Below are 21232 nucleotides of genomic sequence, written 5' to 3' on the forward strand. Positions count from 1 at the left end.
ATTTATCCATTTATTTATGAGAAAGATACAATCCATTACTCCGTTTAGTTAGTTTAACACCCGCTTGAGCGATAGAGGAAAGCATATCTCCAACCAACAATCTAGCTTTATCAGGTAGACTTTCAAGTTTTTTGAGCAAAATCTACAATTACACCACTTCCACTAATTTGTTTCTCCAACTCCTTGTTATGTCTTTCCAATTATTTTTGAGCTTTTAGTTGTGCCTTCCTTTCGTTAGCAGTTTTTACCGCTGCTGAAATACCACCAGTCAATGCTCCCGCCGCACTTAAACCAGCAAATAAAGGAATTAGAAACGGGAGAAATCCTCCTCTTGACTCGTCTATTGAATATTTCTTTAACATAGGTTTCGTCATTTTAATTTTAAGAGATCCAACATCATTTAGTGTTTTTACTTGTGTGTGTGTGAGTAAAACATCAATTCTTACAGCTCCTTTTCTTTGAATTGTATTAACATTAATAATACAAGGCTTTTGATTTTGAATACAAGATGTTAATTTATTAAGATTGATTTGATTAACATATACCCCAACCATTTATTTATGAGAAAAAACCTATGTGATATTAATCATAACACCATTATCTGTATTAATCTGTAATTCTGTTTCCTCCAAAAGCAAACAATATGCATTAACCTCTTCACTCTCCCCTCTTTCAATGTATAGAGAAGTATCCACTCGATTAGACTTTATAGTTTCCTTTTGAGAACTCAGGTCAATTGCGTAGATTGTATAAAGTTTTTGAAACGCAACCATATCCAAAATAGGATCATTATTACCATTACTTTCACACACCTTTTGGTAGGACTTGTAGGCTTCCGCATAATCATTTTTTTCCCAATCATTTTCCAATCTATCTCGCGGATAAAATGTGCCATCAAGAGAAACCCGAAGTTGTTTCACCTTAGCATTATCACTCAGCGCATTATTCTTATCAGTGCCTTCATCTCCATCTGGTTTCTTAAAAATGAGCCATAGGTATCGTGGCTTTCCTTGAAGAACACCTAAATTCCAAGTGTAGGTAGTGTGTTCCAGTTTAACGTGTTGACATCTTCTTTTAAGGTATGATACATTTAGTGGTTTCTTTGAGTTAAGTCTTCTATTTAACATCTCTTCCGTTTTAAGATTAGGAGTATATTCACTAATATACCAACACATATCATTAATAACAAATTTATTATTATCACCAAAAGCATTTTGAGCCCCAAAAAGCAATCTATTTACATTATCATTCCTTTGTAGTTGAAATCTAATTTTAAGACCATACAAAACTTTGTCATAATCACAAAATCCAAATATACCTTTCAGAGGTACTGCTACGGTAAAACTATTCTCTGGTTTTGTGTCATCATTATACATTGCCTTCCTTTGACTATAACCGGGGTCAGCATTTGTTCCCGTTGACATATCAGGAATAAAACCTTCAACAGCTCCCTTACCCATTCTATCACTAAACGAATATAGTGTAAATTTCATCATTTCAGATGTAGCAGAGACATAATCAACCGCTTCAACCTCTTGTGTTCCAATATACAGGCGGACACTGTCAAACATTTTCCAGAAGAAATCATTTACGAGTGTAGCATTAGTATTATTCGCAGCCTTAGTGAATTTAAATTTACACAGGAAGAAACTATCAGCTATATTCAAGTAAGTTTGTTGATTATTTATTTCAAAACTTTTTGTTCCGTTTGAATTCCAGTCTGTTCCTGTTATAGCATTTACCTTAAAATAGTCTTCCTTTTTTGTGGAGTTTGAAATGATAATTGTATCATCCAAATCATAGATACTATCAATCGCTTCCATACTTGTATTTATATAGTATTAAAATCGTTGAAACCCTGACCCAAGTATTTTAATGATTTTTTGTCGTTCTTGTGAAGATAGTTGAGTTTTACCTTTTTTTATTTCTTTGATTGCTTGTAATTTATGAGACTCCTTTTGAGCATCTTTTATACTCTTTATAGCACCCGCAACGGAGCCCACGGCAGAAGCAGTTGAAACAATTAGGTCTTTATGTTTAAGGATGGTTGAACCAATACCCATTAGAGTATCAATTATCCCATCTCCTTTATTTCGAAATTGATGACCTACACCTCGTTGTCTCTTAGGTTTATAGTATCCTTTACCCACATACCTTGTATAGTATGGTGAAAGGTACATGCCCTCCCCTGTAATTATTTTATATTTTCCCAACTCATGTTTTCTCACAATAACCATTATTTATTTATTGAAAAACTTCACGTAGGTGAATTCTGATGGATATAATTTCATCATTAAAGGATATCATACGATTATCTTGGTCGGTTATCCTAAAATTTACTCTGTATATGGTTTTTCCTGACACAGGTAAATAGACAAGATTTTTTGGTTCCATATTAAATTTATAACCAATCGGGGTTGAGTATGCACTGAATGAAAATATTGTATTTGTTCTTATTCCATCGTTATAAGCACCATCAATCAAATCACAATGAATTAATACTGAATTTATACCGGAGGATATTTGGATAACATTATCACTGTAAAACGTCCCGTTATTTTCAATCTTTTTTGAAGAGAAACCCAATAGCTCTCTAAACGAATTTTCAATCGTGAAATCAACTTTATAATTATTTTTAAGTTTAATAGTTGATTTTGAAGTGTGTTTTTGAATATCTATTACAATATGTTTTGGCTCATCACCTTTTTCTTTCATAAGGCGAGAGACTTCTGAAGATATTTGAGAAATCTCGTAAGCTCCAGGTGAAACGGTTATAGTTTTATATCCACTTCCTGGATTATAACTAAACTTGTTGTTTTTCTCTGTGATATTAAAAAGGGTATTGTAAGTTTCCATTGACAACAAAGATGCCTCATATGAGGTAAGGGGGTCAAGTTGTAGTGGGTAAGGGAATGAAGCTGTGTAATCGCTCGTTGTGAAATTAAAACTAAGAATTGTGCTTCTCATCTTATTTAATATCTAATAAAATATCTTTGTATTGACATTTATTAATTATTTTCATGTTCATCAACTGATCTAAAATGGCTGAGGATTCATTAAAACAATTGTTGTTTCCAGCCTTCTTACTACCTAACAACAATAATAGCCTATTAACTAATTGTGATGGGTCATTTGGAAGAAAACTAACACCCGAACCAAGCTTACTTAAAGCATCAATAATATGTTTCTCCTTCTCATTCTTCTTACTTTTACCAGCAACAGAAACTCCATAATCAAGTGCATTTAGCAACTCAATATATACCCTATCTTCCTCTCTTTCCATATCAAGTGGTTCCTCAAAATATTTTGAACCGCTGAATCCGGGGTTTGTTAGAAGAAACATTAATCTTGGAGTTAATTTAACATTTGGTTGAGTAGAACTCAAGAACATCAATTCATCATTACATATCAATACCTTTTCTTCCACAAGATGAAACACTGCTGGTTCTTCTGTTGGAATGAGACCTGCTCTGGTTTTTGAATATGCCAAATATTCATTGTTTTGAAGAGCTTCCACTACATAATTAGGGGGTTGATTTACCTCCTCAAGTTTCTGAAATAATTCTTCATCATTATATTCTAATTTTCCAAGTTATTGTTTTGTTATCTGACTAAAATCTTTGAGCATTTGAAGTTTTTTCGGAGTAAATTCTACCGTGGGAACTGTAGGGTGTTGAGTTTTTAAAAGCGGTTTAAAAAATTTCTCTTGTTTTCTTTCAAAGGCTTCTTCACCAGTTAGTTTCTGTCTCCGTTTCTTCTTTATCTCTTCCTGTTGCTTTACAACTTTTGAAACCAACTCTTGATGTTCTTTAAACTTTCTTGCTCTTTCTTCGGTATTCATTTTCTGTATTTATTTATTGAAAAATATCATTTAATGAATTGTAAAGGTCAATGGGAAAATTTTCCTTTTCTTTGTCATTGTAGAAAATGTGTTGAAATAAATCCTTTTCTTTAAATATTTCATCAAATTCTTTATTGGTATTAATACGAGTTGTTATTTCTTCTTCACTAATACTTGTATCTCTGCTTTTCATACGTTTGCGTTGAGTCTCCTCATCGATATCAAAACCGAATGATAAAATCTTAACTCCATCACCACACAATTGTTTAATAATTTGTCTCATTCCTTCAGGATTAGTTTCTAAAATCCCAAGACCATTAGATTTTACTTTATTTAACTCACTCTTACAATGTGAATATTTTGTAGAACCAAGAGAGACCTCCTCAAATATTTGACCTTCGTTCCTCAATCGCATATGTTCCTCCATTGAAATGTAGTAATAATCTTTCCCTTCTACTTCTCCTGGTCGCTTTGCTCTGGTTGTAGTACTCACAAAACGAATCATAGGGTGTTTTTTAAAAAAACTTACAATCTTTTCATTTTTACTATTCAAGAGTTTAGATTTATGAAAGTTCTTTCCAGAAGCAGATTTACCCACAAGGTTAATAATAATTGTTGTCATTTATATATGTAATTATGTTTAAAATAAAAATACATCCTTTAATATCTCATCTTGTTTCACAACAATATATTGATATTTTTCAATCGTGTGTTTCATATAATTTTCAAATTCTTTTTTACTACATAACGTAGAGCAATTATCTCTCCAAAAATTATTTACATCTATTGAATTTAACTTAAATAAAATAAAAGTATTGGCATTGTTTCTTATTGAGCGTCAAGGGAGTTGAAAATATGATTGACTAAGATATATACAATTACAAGAAGAATGTCTCCCTCTTGTATAGTAGCTATCCATTACTGTTTGGTTTCTCTCATTAACACAATCATCAAAGATGACGAGGTTCTTTTTTGATTTATCTAAATCTTGAGGTGAAGGTATATCATCCGTATTATCACTGAGAATACAAGTTATGGGTTTTGGTTTCGATTTTGATTTCTGTGTATCACAAAATAATTGTATTATATCTTCAATATTATAATCATTTAGTTTGTTTTGAAGTTTAAATAAACCGATAATGTCTTCCTTTTTAAGACCCGCATTAAAACCCTGTGAGAGTAGTTGATACTCGGGTTGAAAACTTGACTTTGTAAAAATTATTAAATTATCATAATCTAAAAAATTAGGACCAAGGAGCATCTTTAAAAGTAAACAGGTTTTCCCACATCCGCTTGAACCAACTATTAGACATCTCAATGAATTTGGAATGTTTTTATGGTTATTGGCGCTGAGGAAGCGCCTTTAGCGATTGACTTCCAGCCAGTGTAACGCTAATTCCTGTCACAGGAATTCTGAGATCATATAAGTGGGCGTGGCAGTTCCTGATTGGTTCGTGTTGGGGAACGCCTTCTCGCTGCCGACGTGACGTAAATTCGCGCACGCGCACTGGTGATTGGTGCTGAGGAAGCGCCTCTAGCGAATGACTTCCAGCCAGTGTAACGCTAATTCCTGTCACAGGAATTCTGAGATCATATAAGTGGGCGTGGCAGTTCCTGATTGGTTCGTGTTGGGGAACGCCTTCTCGCTGCCGACGTGACGTAAATTCGCGCACGCGCACTGGTGAAGCTTACTCGATCTTACTCGATCCCATATTACATGTACTTTCATTGCATGCAAATTATACTTCCTCCTAGAAATTCCATGCCCGAACCTCAGCGCAATCCAAGAGGATTCACTTGTTAAATTTTATCTTATTTTCCCAAACGGGTAAAAAATCATTCATTTATATATTTGGAAAACAAGTCATCTAACTTTTTTGAGCTATTTTAGAAACTCTATATTTTATCCTGAGTTCGGGTTTAATTTCAAAATAATTCATTATTTTATTTATATAGTATCTTGTATTAACATTTCCATTAAAATTATTTTGAATAATAAATATCATTAAACCCTTATACATTTCCTCAATACAAATAGTCTCTTCCCTTGAAAGAAATGGTGTATTATCATCACAATACTTAACATTCATCTCTCTTAATAATCTTGTAATGTAATTCATTTTTGGTTCTAATTTAAAAGAGTTATATATATTTTTATATTTTTTATTATCATTAATTAAAATTAGATCACAGAAAATACATTGTTTATATGAACCCTCATTATTAAGCCCTATTCTATCACAAGCCGGACAATTCTCTAATTTATCATATGGAGAGTCTGGAAATTCTAAATATCCTTCAGAACTTATCATATTTATATAGTAAATTTTTACTTAAACTAAACGCAAGTTTATTCATTAATAAATACAATGTTTCAAAGCACAAAAGACAAATTTCAATCAATCTCTACTTCGGTGGAAGATATAGAAAAATATGTCAAAGATGTTAAATTGAACAAAGATAAATATGGAAATTTTTGGGTAAAACCAGTTATGGAAAATAACATGAGCCCCTCTATTTCATTTAAAGGAAGAGCTCTAACTATACCTGGAAAGACATCCATTAAAGTAAATCTAACAAAAGTTTCTCCTCTACTCCTGGCAATTTATTCAAAGCTTGAAAAAGTGATTGACCACGATACTTTGAAAAAGAATGATAAGACCATCAACAATACTCGTGGAGAAATTTGTATTTACTTTAATAATCCAAAGGGTGTAGATCTAAGTAAAATGAATGATGTTAATATTTCTGGTGAAATGTCATTTCGTTCTATGATAGTTAGAGATTATTTAAAGATAACTTTTGATATAAAAAATGTAGAGATTGAATCCGTTAATGAAAGAAAGTATATTGGTATAGATGGAAAGGTTTTTTCAGCTAATTAAATATGAGTCATTACAGCAGTGAAGATTTTACTATTTCATTGAACTCGGACGATAGTGATGATAGTATTTCATTGAACTCGGATGATGGTGATGATAGTATTTCATTGAACACAGATGATAGTTATGATACTAATAGTTTGTGCTCAAATGATAGTTATGAGAGTAGCTTTATTGATGACTCTGAGTATGATTCTGAGTATTCATGTGATAGTTATGACTTCGATGATTCTGAGTGAAAAAGTGTTTTAGTTTAAGCACAGCGATATATATATATAAAACGGAGCTGTAAAGCTCAAAAGTGTTTTATTTTAAGCACAGCGATATATATAAAACACCACGTTTTCTCACGCTATAAATATGGTTTATTGTGATACTTGCGAGAAGGAAGTAAAATATTATAAACAACATATTCTCACCGCAAAACATACATACAACATTCTTAACAAACTTTCCCCTCTTCCACCTAAAACAAAACATTGTAAGGTCTGTAAAACAACCATCCTCAAGAAGGGGTTTAAAGCCCATCTTAAAACTAACAAACACTTGTCAAAATTGTTTACTATTAAAAACTCTGATGGTGCATTCAAAGGACATATTAAAATAAGAGTCTTTAACTTCAAACCTCCTGAACCAGAGTCTATAGTTGATGCTGTAGAAATAGTTAAACCTGCTGTTCAAACGTTGATTGAAAAAACACTAAAAGAAATGAAACCACTTAAATTTTATATGGGAGTAAAATTAGAAATGACAAAGGACGAAGGAGTTATAGATACACCATACATGAGAACTGAGCCACACTTTATATCTTCATATCAAGATTTTAAAACATCAGGAGTCTATGATGAACTTATTAAACAAGAGCAAGATGTGGATAATTCAATCGTAGGAAGTGGCTTCAATATAGGAAAAATTATTTACATAGACATTCATATTCTTAAATCAGATCCTCTAAAAGCTTCTTCTTACATTGATTTACCCAGTGTTATCAAAAATAGAAAAGCAGTTATCAATATCAAAAATAAAGACAATAAATGTTTTCTCTGGTCTATTCTAGCACACTTACATCCTCCACATTTTCATGATGAAAGAGTATCTCATTATAAAAAATATGAGAATACATTAAATACGAAAGATCTAAAGTTTCCGATGACTTTAAATGATATTCCTAAATTTGAAAAGTTGAATAATTTATCAGTTAATGTTTATGGTCTAACAGAAACAAACAACATTCAGGTTTTAAAGCTTTCTGACAATTGTAAACAAACTCATATTAATCTTCTATATTTTAATTCAGACGAAAATTCACATTATACATACATCAAAGATATTACAAAATTAATAAAACCACAAGTATGTAAAAGAACAAATAAAATATATATTTGTATGCGTTGTCTTAACTTCTTCCATACACAAGAAAGATTAGATAAACATTCAAATTATTGTGGTGAACATAAATCAACGGTAATCAACATGCCTAAAAAAGACTCAAAGATCACATTCAAAGATGAAAAGAAAACAATAAAACATCCATTTGTTATATATGCTGATTTTGAAAGTATTTTAGGAAAAATTGATACTGCTTCTCCAGATCCAAAAGAATCATACACAAATAAATATCAAAAACATACTCCTTGTGGTTTTTGTTATTATATCAAATCATCCGTTGGTGATAAATATAACAAGTTAGAGATGTATAGAGGCTCAAATACCCCAGAGGAGTTTGTGAAACGACTAGAAAAAGACTGTGTTCGATTAACCAAGATAATGAGAGAAACCAATAAACCAATGTCCTTAACAAGTAAAGAAAAAAGGGAATTTATAAAAAACAATGTCTGTCATATTTGTGAGGAGAAAATTGGTAAAGGTCGAAAGGTTAGAGACCATTGTCATCTCACTGGTAAATATAGAGGTCCGGCTCATCAAAGTTGTAATATTAATTATCAACTCCCCTCTTTCATTCCTGTCTTTCTTCATAACAACGCTCATTATGATACACATCTATTTATCAAGGAACTCTCAAAGACTTCTGGAAGTATCTCAGCAATTCCAAACACGGATCAGAAATACATTTCATTCACAAAAACAATTCACACATCTCCTATTACTCATATCAGATTTCTTGATACATTTAAATTCATGGCAAGTCCATTGGCTAACTTGGTTCAAAATCTAAAAGAGTTTCCATGTCTTTCAGAGTATTTTTTAGATAAAGATTTTCTAACACAAAAGGGAATTTACCCCTATGACTATATGGACTCATTTGAGAGATTCAATGAAACACAACTTCCTTTAAAAGAAAATTTCTATAACAAATTAAATAATAGTCATATATCTGATAAAGATTATGTACACGCACAAAATGTTTGGAAAAAATATAACATTAAGAATCTTGGTGAGTATCACGATTTGTACCTCAAAACTGATGTGCTTTTGTTGGCTGATGTGTTTGAGGCTTTCAGAACAATCTTTCATTCTGGATATGGATTGGATCCTGCTCACTATTACACTGCTCCTGGATTGGCTTGGAGCGCGATGTTAAAAATGACAAAACAAGGTTTGGATTTGATAACCGATGTTGATATGCTTTTGATGATTGAAAAGGCAAAGAGAGGAGGAATTTCACAAGTCTGTTCAAAGAGATATGCTAAAGCAAATAACAAGTACATTCCAAATTATGATCCATCGGTAGAGAGCTCCTACTTGATGTATTATGATGCGAACAACCTGTATGGCTGGGCAATGTCTCAGGCTCTTCCTTATGGAAAACTTAGATGGGTAAAGGAAAAAGATTACAAAAAGGTTTTACAAGATGTATGTATCTCTACACAAAAAGAATTGGATGATTCAAAGGTTGGTTATTATTTTGAGGTCGATTTGAAATATCCAGAGGAACTTCATAACCTACACAAAGATCTCCCATTTGCTTGTGAAAAGGAAAGTCCAAAGAAGGAGTGGTTAAGTGATTATCAACAATCATTTAATATAGGTGAATCAACAGAAAAATTACTTACTACATTATATAACAAGAAAAATTATGTTCTACACCAAAGAAATTTGCGACAATATTTATCAAAAGGTCTAAGAGTAGAGAAGATCCATAGGGTTCTAAAGTTCAATCAAAGTCATTGGTTGAAGGGGTACATTGATTTTAATACACAAAGAAGAACAGAGTCAAAAACAGATTTTGAGAAAGACTTTTATAAATTGATGAATAATGCGGTCTTTGGTAAGACCATGGAGAATGTGAGGAAAAGACAAAATATCAGACTATCAACATCTTGGGACCAAGCATCAAAATTCATTAATAGACCGAGTTTTACTAGAGCTGAGGTCTTTACTGAGAACTTTTGTGCGATCCATTTGATTAAAGAGAGTATTGAAATGAACAAACCTATTTATATTGGAACATCAATTCTTGATTTATCAAAGTCATTAATGTATGATTACTTTTATAATAACTTGAGGAAGAAATATCAAAATGATGTTAATCTACTTTATATGGATACAGATAGTTTTATTTTGCAAATTAATACTGATGATGTTTATTCAGACATGAAAAAGGACATTAATATCTATGACACTAGTAATTACAGTCCAGAGAGTGAGTTGTTCTCTTCTAAAAATAAAAAGGTGATTGGAAAGTTTAAGGATGAATTAGGAGGAAATGTCATGAGTGAATTTGTGGGATTGAGGTCTAAGGCTTATGCTTATAAATACATTGTGAATAACGTTGAAAAAACTGATAAGAAGTTAAAAGGCATAAAGAAAAATGTCATTAAAGAAGCAATAAACTTTAAGGATTATTATAACTGTTTAACAACAAAGAAAGAAGAGTTTAGAAAGATTAATGGAATAAGAAGTTATAAACATAAATTATATTCAGAAGAGGCGAATAAGAAAGCATTGGGGGCTTTTGATGATAAGAGGTTTATTTTAGAAAATGGAATTGATAGTCTCCCTTATGGTTATATAAGTATATAAGTGATAAGTTAAAAAGGGGGGTTAGGGATTTTAACGGGCTACCGCCGCCTTTTTACTATTATATAAATGATAGAATCAAGTACCAACCAGACTAAAGAGTGGAGGTGTAATCAACCTTGGTATATAAATGGTAAACATAACGAATGTGAAAAATATCAAATAGGGATAATTGAAAAGACAACTGGTAAAAAAATTTACAAAACAAATAAGAGAATTAATTTAAATACCGGTGAATTGGGTAAAAAAGATGGAAATATTTTTGAGTGGACGGAAAACTTTGATGGTTGCCAGGAAAATATATACTTTAATTTAAAAATGGTATGTGGCACTGGAGGCGCTCAAACAAGAACATTGAGGGAGGTTTACCATTTTATCTTAGCTCAGTTAAAATATCTTGAGAAAGAACCAAACTCAAACATTTTTTGTTAATGTATTAGACGGTGAGGAGAGTTGTAGGAGAATTAAATTATTTCCCACGCATAAACAAATATTTGTAGGGTCGTTGTTTGAGTGGGTCAAAGATGATTCACCAGATGATATTAAGAGTAAAAGGTTAAAAGGTCCATAAGGTCAGAAGGATCACAGGTTCACACAGAAGGACCATTGTTTAAGTGGTCTAATGAATAAGGATAACATGTCAAAAGGTTAGAAGGTTCGTAAAGAACAGGGTGAGAGAAATAGAGGTGTTTAGGGGCAATGAGGGAGGGGAAAAATTAACATGTAAGTCAATGGGAAAATGAGAGTGTCCCAGAAGCAACATATATACACTACTAACACCTCACCACCACGTGATTCAAAACACCTCACCACCATGTGATTGAAAACACCTCACCACCATGTGATTGAAAACACCTCACCACCACATAATTCAAAACACTTCACCACCATGTAATTCAAAACACCTCACCACCATGTGATTCAAAACACCTCACCACCATGTAATTCAAAGCACCTCACCACCACGTAATTCAAAACACATCATCACCATGTGATTCAAGCACCTCACCACTATGTAATTCAAAACACCTCACCACTATGTAATTCAAAACACCTCACAGCCACATTATTAAAAACACTTCACAACCACAGAAACAAAAGTTTGAGGGAGTAGTTCAGTGACAACACAGACACTGCCTAGATATGTAGGTACAGTATATGGCTCCTCATAGATGACTGTACCTGAGTTGCTGTTTTGTCATGGTTTACACCAATCATAATACAATTATTTTGCACAAATGTATTTGTGATATACATGATCTTACATTTTATAAACAATTGAAGTTGAAGATTTAAGTTGACAAAAAATTTTCAATTTTTTTTTCAAAAAAAATAAATATATATTTTCACAAATTTTCAAAGGAAATAACCGTAGGACATACACATAGGAGAGATAAGTGCATACCAGAAGTTTGGTACGATTTCACAAAAGTTTGAGGAGTAGTTCAGTGACACAACACAACACAGACACTGCACAAACGTATTTTTAGAGAAAATTGTGAGTTATTTGAAAAAAGTGCAATGGTGCCAATATTTTGGGCCACGACTGTATATGATCAGATCTCTGGGCTATTAGTTTGATCTGTAACAGATTATCTGCCATGGGGCAAGAGTAGCGGCTGTGTGTGGAGTTGCAATATTAAGCCGGCTGCTCTCTTGTCTCCCTCCAATCATATGGGCAAAAGGAAAACTTTCAAACAAGGACCTGTCCTTTTGGTTGCTATGGAGGCTACATAAGCTGTTTCTTCAATTACTGAGATGTGTGTGTCATAGTCAAAGTTAAACATGGTGAAAAAGATCTGCACAGAGATGCATTATGCACAAGTCGATATAGTGGAATGTGTGGAAACTCGAGGTGGTTTCTTGCAAACTCGCATAAGTTCTTCACTCTTCCTAAGTCTTATTCTCTTTATATGAAAACTCTCAAACATGATTGTCTCAAAGAAAAAAAAATCTATGAAGAATTGTTTTATCGAGGTGTATGTGTGTGTGTGTGTGTGTGTGTGTGTGTGTGTGTGTGTGTGTGTGTGTGTGTGTGTGTGTGTGTGTGTGTGTGTGTGTGTGTTGTTGTGAAAACAACAGCTTTCTCAGCATCAGAAACCTCTGTCTCATAACAACCTCATGTGGGCTTCCAACTGAAAACCATCGTTGTAACTAAATCCCTGGCCATGTATTTGCAGATAAATATAGTAGGGGGTGGATCGTGGGAGTGGATGGGAGTGGATGAGAGTGGGGAGGGGCATGGATGGAGCTTGTTTATGGAGGATGCAGCAAGTGTCCATTTAAACTGATCTGCTTCATTTATGAGAGTGTTCAAAACGTTTTACAACTAAGGTATGTAGAAACGAGATGGATTTTGAAATTTATTGCCACCACCACCGTCAGTGGATGGAGGTTATGTTTTCACTCCTGTCTACTTGTTTGTCTTTCTGTTTGTTACTTGCAAAAAATCAAACAAAAATCAAGTGTATTGGTTGGTTGTGTGCGTTATTCTGTCTGTATGTCTGTCTGTATGTCTGTCTGTATGTCTGTCTGTATGTCATTCGCCTACAGGTCACAATTTCAAACCGATCTTCACGAAACTTCACGAAATGGTAGTGTTGGTCCGAATCAAGAAGCCTATTGATTTTGAGGTCAATCGGTCAAAAGGTAAACATAGGCCAAAGGTCAACAACTTAGTCAAATTTCTAACATCATCAATTTTCATCCAATTGACTTGAAAACACCTCATCCTAAGTTGACGTGTTGCACGTTGTTGCACTTGTTCACGTGTTCTTTTCCTTAATTCAGATTCCCTCGTCTCGTTTCTGAAATTAGTTGTGTGGGGACGTCCCGATTAGGATATTTATTATCGGCGCGTGCTTTTCCCTGTCCCGATTTTATTTGTAATAAGCCCTTGTATTATTTTCTGTATATATTCCTGAATGCAGTTTTCCGTGTGATTTATTTAATTTGCAGCAGCCTTGAAGACGCCCCGAGAACAGGTAAGACTGCAGGGGTCTCGCCGCTCCCCTCCATCCCGCTCCCCTCCCCTTTGGTGTAGCTGTTCGTTTTTGGAATCCGCCATTGAGTTTTCGCCTCGGGGGCTAAGGCCTCCGCGATCGGCTTCCGTGACCGCCTGATATTAATCAAACGCGGCCGCGCGACAATTGTTGGAGTTGGATTTTAATCCCCGGTTCGTGCTCGAACACGTAAAAGAACAAGAAAAGAACACTTAGTTCCCCTAACTGAGTATTTTTTTGAAAACATCAAAAAGGTTGACGAATTCTCATACCTGGGAAGCAACATCACCTCCACAAAAAGAGATGTCGACATCAGACTTGGAAAGGCTTGGGGAGCTTTAAACAGTCGAGGCAAGATTTGGAAATCTGCGCTTCCAATAGAGCTGAAACGAAACTTCTTTAGAGCAGCGGTTGAATCAGTTCTTGTATATGGGGCAATTACATGGACCTTGACATCGTCACTAGAAAAGGCCCTGGATGGTGCATACACTCGCATGCTCAGAGCAGCCCTTAACATCTCATGGAAAGAGCACCCCACAAAACATGAATTGTATGCAAAAATCCCACCAATCAGTGTAACCATACATCAACGTAGATTAAGATTCGCTGGGCACTGCTGGAGAAACAAAGATGAGCTCGCAAGCGATGTTTTACTTTGGTTAAGGTGGGTTTTCACGGGACACGCGAACGGTTCGCGAAGGATGCGAATGTCGAAAAAATGAAAAAGTTCAACATTCGTATTTTAGGCTCCAAAAGTTCGCCAAACATGCGCGGGGGTTCGGAAGCGTCGTCAATTGTTCGCAGGAGTCGTTTTTTGTTCGGCGGGTATTTCAAAAATGTTTGAAACAGGATGCGAACAATTGACGACGCTTCCGAACCCCCGCGCATGTTTGGCGAACTTTTGGAGCCTAAAATACGAATGTTGGACTTTGTCATTTTTTCGACATTCGCATCCTTCGCGAACCGTTCGCGTGTCCCGTGAAAACCCACCTTTACCAACTCACGGCAAACAGGCACCAGGGAGACCTGCGAAAACATATATGGATCAGCTTACAAATGATACTGGGTGTCTGGTCAACGTACAACCTAATGCCATGAGTGACAGAGAAGAATGGAAGAAACGTGTCATGGAATGCCGAGCTAGCTCGGCGCAGTAGTAGTAGTAGTAGTAGTAGTAGTAAACTTGAAATTTGAAGAGGATTTGTATGTCAGGCCACTGACTTCAACCACCAAGTATTATTGAAGTCAACATAGGCCAAAAGGTCAACATAGGCCGAAGGTTACTAACTTATTTCAGGGATTTTGTAAGTGTTGTGCTGTGCACTAGTATTTCGTGTTTCTTTGTTGTTTGTAAACAGGATATGTAAAAAAAGTTGTGGACGGATTCATGCAAAATTCGGTGGAGAGGTTGTCACAAGGATGAAATGCTTAGATTTTGGTGAAGATTTGCATGGTGCTTAATTACATCACATTTGAACGGATGTTCTCAAAAAGTTGTGGACAAATTTGGAGGAAATTTGGTGGACAGGTTGGGTGTGTGAGAAGAAAGAATTGATTAAATTTTGGTGAAGATCCGAATCTGGATCTGGAAACGACAATTTTTGAGTGATTCTTCACCATTGAGAGATGTGGCCAAAAACGATACACATCTTGGCATCATTAACGATACATATCCGTTGATATGTAAAAACTGATATTTCAAAAATGTTTTGGACAGATTTGGAGGAAATGTGGTCGATGAGTTGGTTAGATGACACGAACGAGCCAATTACATTTTGGTTTAGGTCCGAGTCCAGGTCCAGCCTTTCGGTGGGATACAAAACGTAACCTCATGTTCAGCCTAACTGACTATGCGCTCGACAGAGTGTCCTTATTGTTTTGAAATTACCATATTTGTTGAATTTGCCCTAAAGTATGAATATTATTGGAATAACACAAACTTTTGCATCGTCCTGTGTATATATTTTCTCTTTTATTCCATTTGCAAAGCTCATAACTTAGGACCTTTGGCTCCAACTTTTTTTGGCTAATATTTTACATATTGATGCAATTGCTGTATTTGTGAAATTTTGTTACATATTCTTGGCACCTTTGTCCACTTGGCAAACTCTCCTTGTCCTCGGGTCCCCTTCATTTGATCTGCAGGGTGGCTGCAGGCATCACTGAGTGCCAGAAACGTCTCAGCCATGAAATGTCGTCAAATATCCAATTGGGGCACTCCGACAGTGCTGGGGATTCGTCGGGAAGACGTGAGCCCTTGGGAGCGACGGGCACCGTTGGCACCGAGCCACGTGAAGCAAATTGTTGATGCAGGCCATCGGGTTCTGATGCAGCCTTCCCACCGCAGAGCAATCCCTGCCATGGTTAGCCAATCACAAGCACACAATGGCTCCTATTGTCCGTGATTCTTCTATTGTCCGTGACGCTTGTCCACCTGCTCCTGCCGGCTCGGTTGTTACCCTTGCCAGAGGAGAGGGTATTGCATTTGAGTCCGTTTGTTTGTTACTTGGCAAAAAAACAAACAAACATTTGTGCAAGTATGTTGCTCACTCTGGTTTGTGTATGTTTGTTTGTTTGTTTTGTGTGTGTGTTTGTTTGTTTGTGTGTTTGTCTGTCCGCTCACTGAAACTTTCCTCCATGTCACAATTTTAAACCAATCTCCACGAAACTTCACCAAATGGTAGAGTTCGTGGTCCGACAAAATTTTACATATTTTTGAGGTCAAAAGGTCAAAAGGTCAACATAGGCAAACGTCATTACCTCTGCGTCTCATCTGATTGACTTTAAATTTAAATACGATTTGCATATCGGCTAACTGAATTCAACCACCAACTATTTTTGAGATCAACATCGGCCAAAAGGTCAACACAGGCTAACGGTCAACAACAATTTCAAATTTCTAAAATCCTCAATTTTCATCCGATTGATTTGAAAATTGAATGGGATTTACATATCAGTTAACTGAATTCAACCACCAACTATTTTTGAGGTCAACATATGTCACAAGGTCAACATTGACCAAAGGTCAACAACCATTTCAAGTTTCTAAAATCCTCAATTTTCATCCGATTCACTTAAAATTTGAATGGGATTTACTTATCAGCTAACTGAATTCAACCACCCACTATTTTTGAGATCAACATAGGTCACAAGGTCAACATTAGCCAGAGGTCAATCACATTTTAAAAAAATTTCTAAAATCGTCAATTTTCATCCGATTGACTTGAAATTTGAAAAGGATTTTCATATCAGCGAACTGAATTCAACCACAAACTATTTATGAGATCAACATGGGTCAGTCATAGGGTCAACATAGCCCAAAGGTCAAAACCTTTTCTCAAATTTCTAAAATCCTCAATTTTCATCCGATTGACTTGAAATCTGAATAGGACTTACATATCGGCTAACTGAAACCAACCACCAACTATTTTTGAGGTCAACATAGGCCAAAAGGTCAACATAGGCCAAATTTCTAAAATTGTCAATTTTCATCAGATTAACTTAAACTTTGAAGACGATTTGCATATCAGGTAACTGAATTCAACCACTAATTATTTTTGAGGTCAAGAGGATGCTCTACTGAGTGCCATTCTACTTTATTCTGTTTTGCCAAGTGTCGCTCTATGAGTGATTTTTCATTTGTTTGTTTGTTTGTTTTTCCGCACAGAATAAATATGATTTTCTCTGCAACCGTTGGTCCATTTGACAGGAAATTTTCACCATGGGTGCACCTCCACCTGTATAATTTTTTAATGATAAGTACAAAGTACAAAACTTCATCCGATCAAGATGAAATTCCTTGAGCATCATCTGGGGATAAATTGGTGGAGAAATTTTTTATGACGTCATCGGTCACGTGGTTGGGCCGCCATAATTGTTTTACTTCAAAAGCCTTAAAAACCACTCAAAACACGTCCTGGCGAGGGTCTGCAATATCTGATTGCTCTTTCTTGTTGGTATTGGACTTTTCACCCCCTCTCTCTTGCTCTTCCATGAGCCTTGACCTGTGTATTTTAAAAAACGATGAATACAAGTATATATAAGAAACATGTCTATGCAAACACATTATTCAAAATTAACTCTAACATGTTTGTTATAGATTTAATATTAGCCTGTCCACCACGCAGCGGGACAAAGTTTTGCAATTGCTCGTGTCTGTGCATCTGTTTATCCAGGCCATAATGTATTTTTTACTATTCGAGTTTTTGTCATCAAATTTTCAACAAACCTTTATTTTGAGAATATAGAGAACACTGATTAATAAAATTACATTTTTACCCTGTGCGCGAAGCGAAAAGCGCGGTTAAGCAATTGTCTCACGTTACCTGTCTGTGTGTCTGTCTACAAACGTCAGATTATGATTGAGGAACTACTTATTTTCATTGAAATGTTATATTTTGAACACAAATCGGAACATGACCCTGAGGTTTAGCAGTTTTTCGGTCCTGAAATTGGCAAAATGCACAGAATCTCATCACGATTGCACTTGCGCACAGAGAATTAAGATGATTATTTTACTGTGCATGTCTGTCTGGCAGTCAAACAAATTTGAAAATCATTCCAAACAGGAAGCTCGCTGTTTTTAAGGACGTAATAAAGGACCCAAACAACAGGCACAAAAAATTAATGTAACATGTTATATAAGGTAGTTTAAATGTTTTTTCTTTTTTTTACAATCTTTATTATTTTTCAATTGAATTATATGCTTGAACACAAGAACACAAACTGCCCCTTTTTGGCACTTTCAAAACCTTTTCGTTTGGCATAACTTGGGAAAATATTCAATGACGTCTCATGCCCTGAGGGCTGGTCAACAATGAGGATCAGCTTTCATGCCGTCTCATGCCCTGAGGGCAGGTCAACAATGAGGATCAGCTTTCATGCCGTCTCATGCCCTGAGGGCTGAACAACAATGAGGATCAGCTTTCATGCCGCCGTCTCATGCCCTGAGGGCAGGTCAACAATGAGGATCAGCTTTCATGCCGTCTCACACCCTGAGGGCAGGTCAACAATGAGGATCAGCCTTCATGCCGTCTCATGCCCTGAGGGCAGGTCAACAATGAGGATCAGCTTTCATGCCGTCTCATGCCCTGAGGATTGGTCAACAATGAGGATCAGCTTTCATGCCGTCTCATGCCCTGAAGGCAGGTCAACAATGAGGATCAGCTTTCATGCCGTCTCATGCCCTGAGGTCAGGTCAACAATGAGGATCAGCTTTCATGCCGTCTCATGCCCTGAGGGCAGGTCAACAATGAGGATCAGCTTTCATGCCATCTCATGCCCTGAGGGCAGGTCAACAATGAGGATCAGCTTTCATGCCGTCTCATGCCCTGAGGGCTGGTCAACAATGAGGATCAGCTTTCATGCCGTCTCATGCCCTGAGGGCAGGTCAACAATGAGGATCAACTTTCATGCCGTCTCATGCCCTGAGGGCAGGTCAACAATGAGGATCAGCTTTCATGCCCTGAGAGCAGGTCAACAATGAGGATCAGCTTTCATGCCGTCTCATGCCCTGGGGGCAGGTCAACAATGAGGATCAGCTTTCATGCCGTCTCATGCCCTGAGGGCAGGTCAACAATGAGGATCAGCTTTCATGCCGTCTCATGCCCTGAGGGCAGGTCAACAATGAGGATCAGCTTTCATGCCCTGAGGGCAGGTCAACAATGAGGATCAGCTTTCATGCCGTCTCATGCCCTGAGGGCAGGTCAACAATGAGGATCAGCTTTCATGCCGTCTCATGACCTGAGGGCAGAATAACTGTTTGAGAATCTGCATTCAGATAAATCTGGCGGTGTCTCATGCTGTTTCGCTCACAGTATTGGGGAATATCGAGATTCAGACAAAATTGCGGCTTGTAAGAAATATATATCATGCTCGGAAATACAAAGCAAGAGTTGAAAAGACTCTTCCTTGTCCTTCATACCAAGACTGGACAGGCTAAGGTATTAAGAACTCTCTAGTTTTTTAAAGCTGTTGTTTTTGTCAAGTTTAGTTCGAGTACAAAGCGGATGCGTACGGCTTTGTGTTTTGAGATGCTTTCTATTTTTCTTTAGTACCAAAGCCAAAAGTAGCGCATCTATATTTATTACCCTCGCTGAGGAGAGGATTGCATTTGAGTCCGTCTGTCTGTCTGTTTGTTTGTTCGCACAGAATAAATATGATTTTCTCTGCAACCGTTGGTCCGATTGACAGGAAATTTTCACCATAGGTGCAACTCCACCTGTAGAATTTTTTAATTATAATTATGACGCCATAGGTCACGTGGTTTGGCCGCCATCTTGGAAAAACATTGCACCTCTATATCTCCAAAACCGCTGAATGGAAAAAATCAAGACATGGCCCATTGTAAAGAACTCTCCATGTGGAATAAAATATGTTAATTATGTCATAGGTGCCTCCATTATGACGTCATAATTCGACGAGTACAAAACTTCATACGATCAAGATGAAATTCTTTGAGTGTCATCCAGGCATAAATTGGTGGAGAAAATGTTTTTATGACGTCATCGGTTGTGTGTTTCGGCCGCCATATTTGTTTTAACCCAAAAGCCTTAAAAACCACTGAAAACACATCCTGGCGAGGGTCTGCAACCTCTGATTGCTCTTTCTTGTTACACATATAAAGCCCTCTTCCCATCAATGCTCCAGATATTACACCGGTGCTGTAACAGAGTGACACTCTGCAGTAAATCCATTCACATCATCTTGAAAACAGCGTACGGATCGCATAAAATGTCCGCATCAAATTAGCTGGGCCACATTCACTTTGGCCGGACCATCTCCATATTTGCCACTGGGTTACCCATCATGCATAACTCACCCCGGATGTCGCTGCATGAATGGGCAGCAAATGCCCTCTGTATATTGCTCAATCAAATGTCTTTTACCCAAATGTAGACCAAATAAACAATAAACTATCGGAATAATAAAGGTATGCAAGCACAACTTACCAAAACAGAACCAACGTTTACAAATGGTGTAATGTATTGATAGTGACTACATCCAGGCCATTCGCTTAGAGACCACCATTTTGGAGGAGACGCAAAATGAACAAAAAAACGTACAAACATTATCTTTGTTGTATTGTTTGTAAATGTGTGGTGATGACTTCTAAAACTGTTTCAAACTATGCTACTACTTTGCACAGTAGAGAAAGAAACCAGGACAAGATTAGTCCAATCAATGACAGATCCGTACGAGATTGACAAAACCGAGTGCTCTGGTGAGATCGAGAAGTGGGCAGGTGACATATTGTAAACATTTTGTTGTATTCAACAAGTGCTTATATCTAAGCAACTCAAATCCTGTTTTTACAGCGAGTGCAGGCAGTGGTAAGGGTAAGCAAGTACAGGCAGTGGTGAGAGAACAGTGAGTGCAGGCAGTGGTGAGGGCACAGTGAGTGCAGATAGTGGTGTGGGTACAGTGAGTGCAGGCAGTGTTGAGGGTACAGCAAGTGCGAACAGTGGTGAGGGTACAGCAAGTGAGGGCAGTGGTGAGGATACAGCAAGTGCAGGCAGTGGTGAGGG

The 21232-nt window shown here is 36.4% G+C and overlaps 2 protein-coding genes across 7 annotated transcripts in view; both read left to right on the top strand.

Moving 5' to 3' along the window:
* The window catches only part of LOC144894212 (alpha-aminoadipic semialdehyde synthase, mitochondrial-like), a 165667-nt gene extending 153347 nt beyond the window's left edge, over positions 1-12320 (top strand). Inside the window, exon 18 of the mRNA XM_078786315.1 lies at positions 12296-12320. Coding sequence (XP_078642441.1) covers positions 12296-12320 — 25 coding nt within the window. The remainder of the gene's footprint in view (positions 1-12295) is intronic.
* Positions 12321-12921: 601 nt separating this feature from the next.
* LOC137436882 (alpha-aminoadipic semialdehyde synthase, mitochondrial) overlaps positions 12922-21232 on the top strand; it is a 248802-nt gene continuing 240491 nt past the window's right edge. For 2 of the 6 annotated variants that reach the window (XM_078787110.1, XM_068131086.2), the window contains exons 1-3: positions 12922-13038; positions 13258-13353; positions 15852-16069. In XM_078787110.1, coding sequence (XP_078643236.1) covers positions 13296-13353; positions 15852-16069 — 276 coding nt within the window. In that variant the 5' untranslated portion in view covers positions 12922-13038; positions 13258-13295. The remainder of the gene's footprint in view (positions 13039-13257; positions 13354-15851; positions 16070-21232) is intronic. The other 4 variants (XM_078787111.1, XM_078787112.1, XM_078787113.1 and 1 more) reach the window with 4 other exon arrangements.

Source organism: Myxine glutinosa, chromosome 11, assembly GCF_964187855.1.
Source record: "Myxine glutinosa chromosome 11, kmMyxGlut1.1, whole genome shotgun sequence".
In the NCBI taxonomy this organism is placed as follows: domain Eukaryota; kingdom Metazoa; phylum Chordata; class Myxini; order Myxiniformes; family Myxinidae; genus Myxine; species Myxine glutinosa.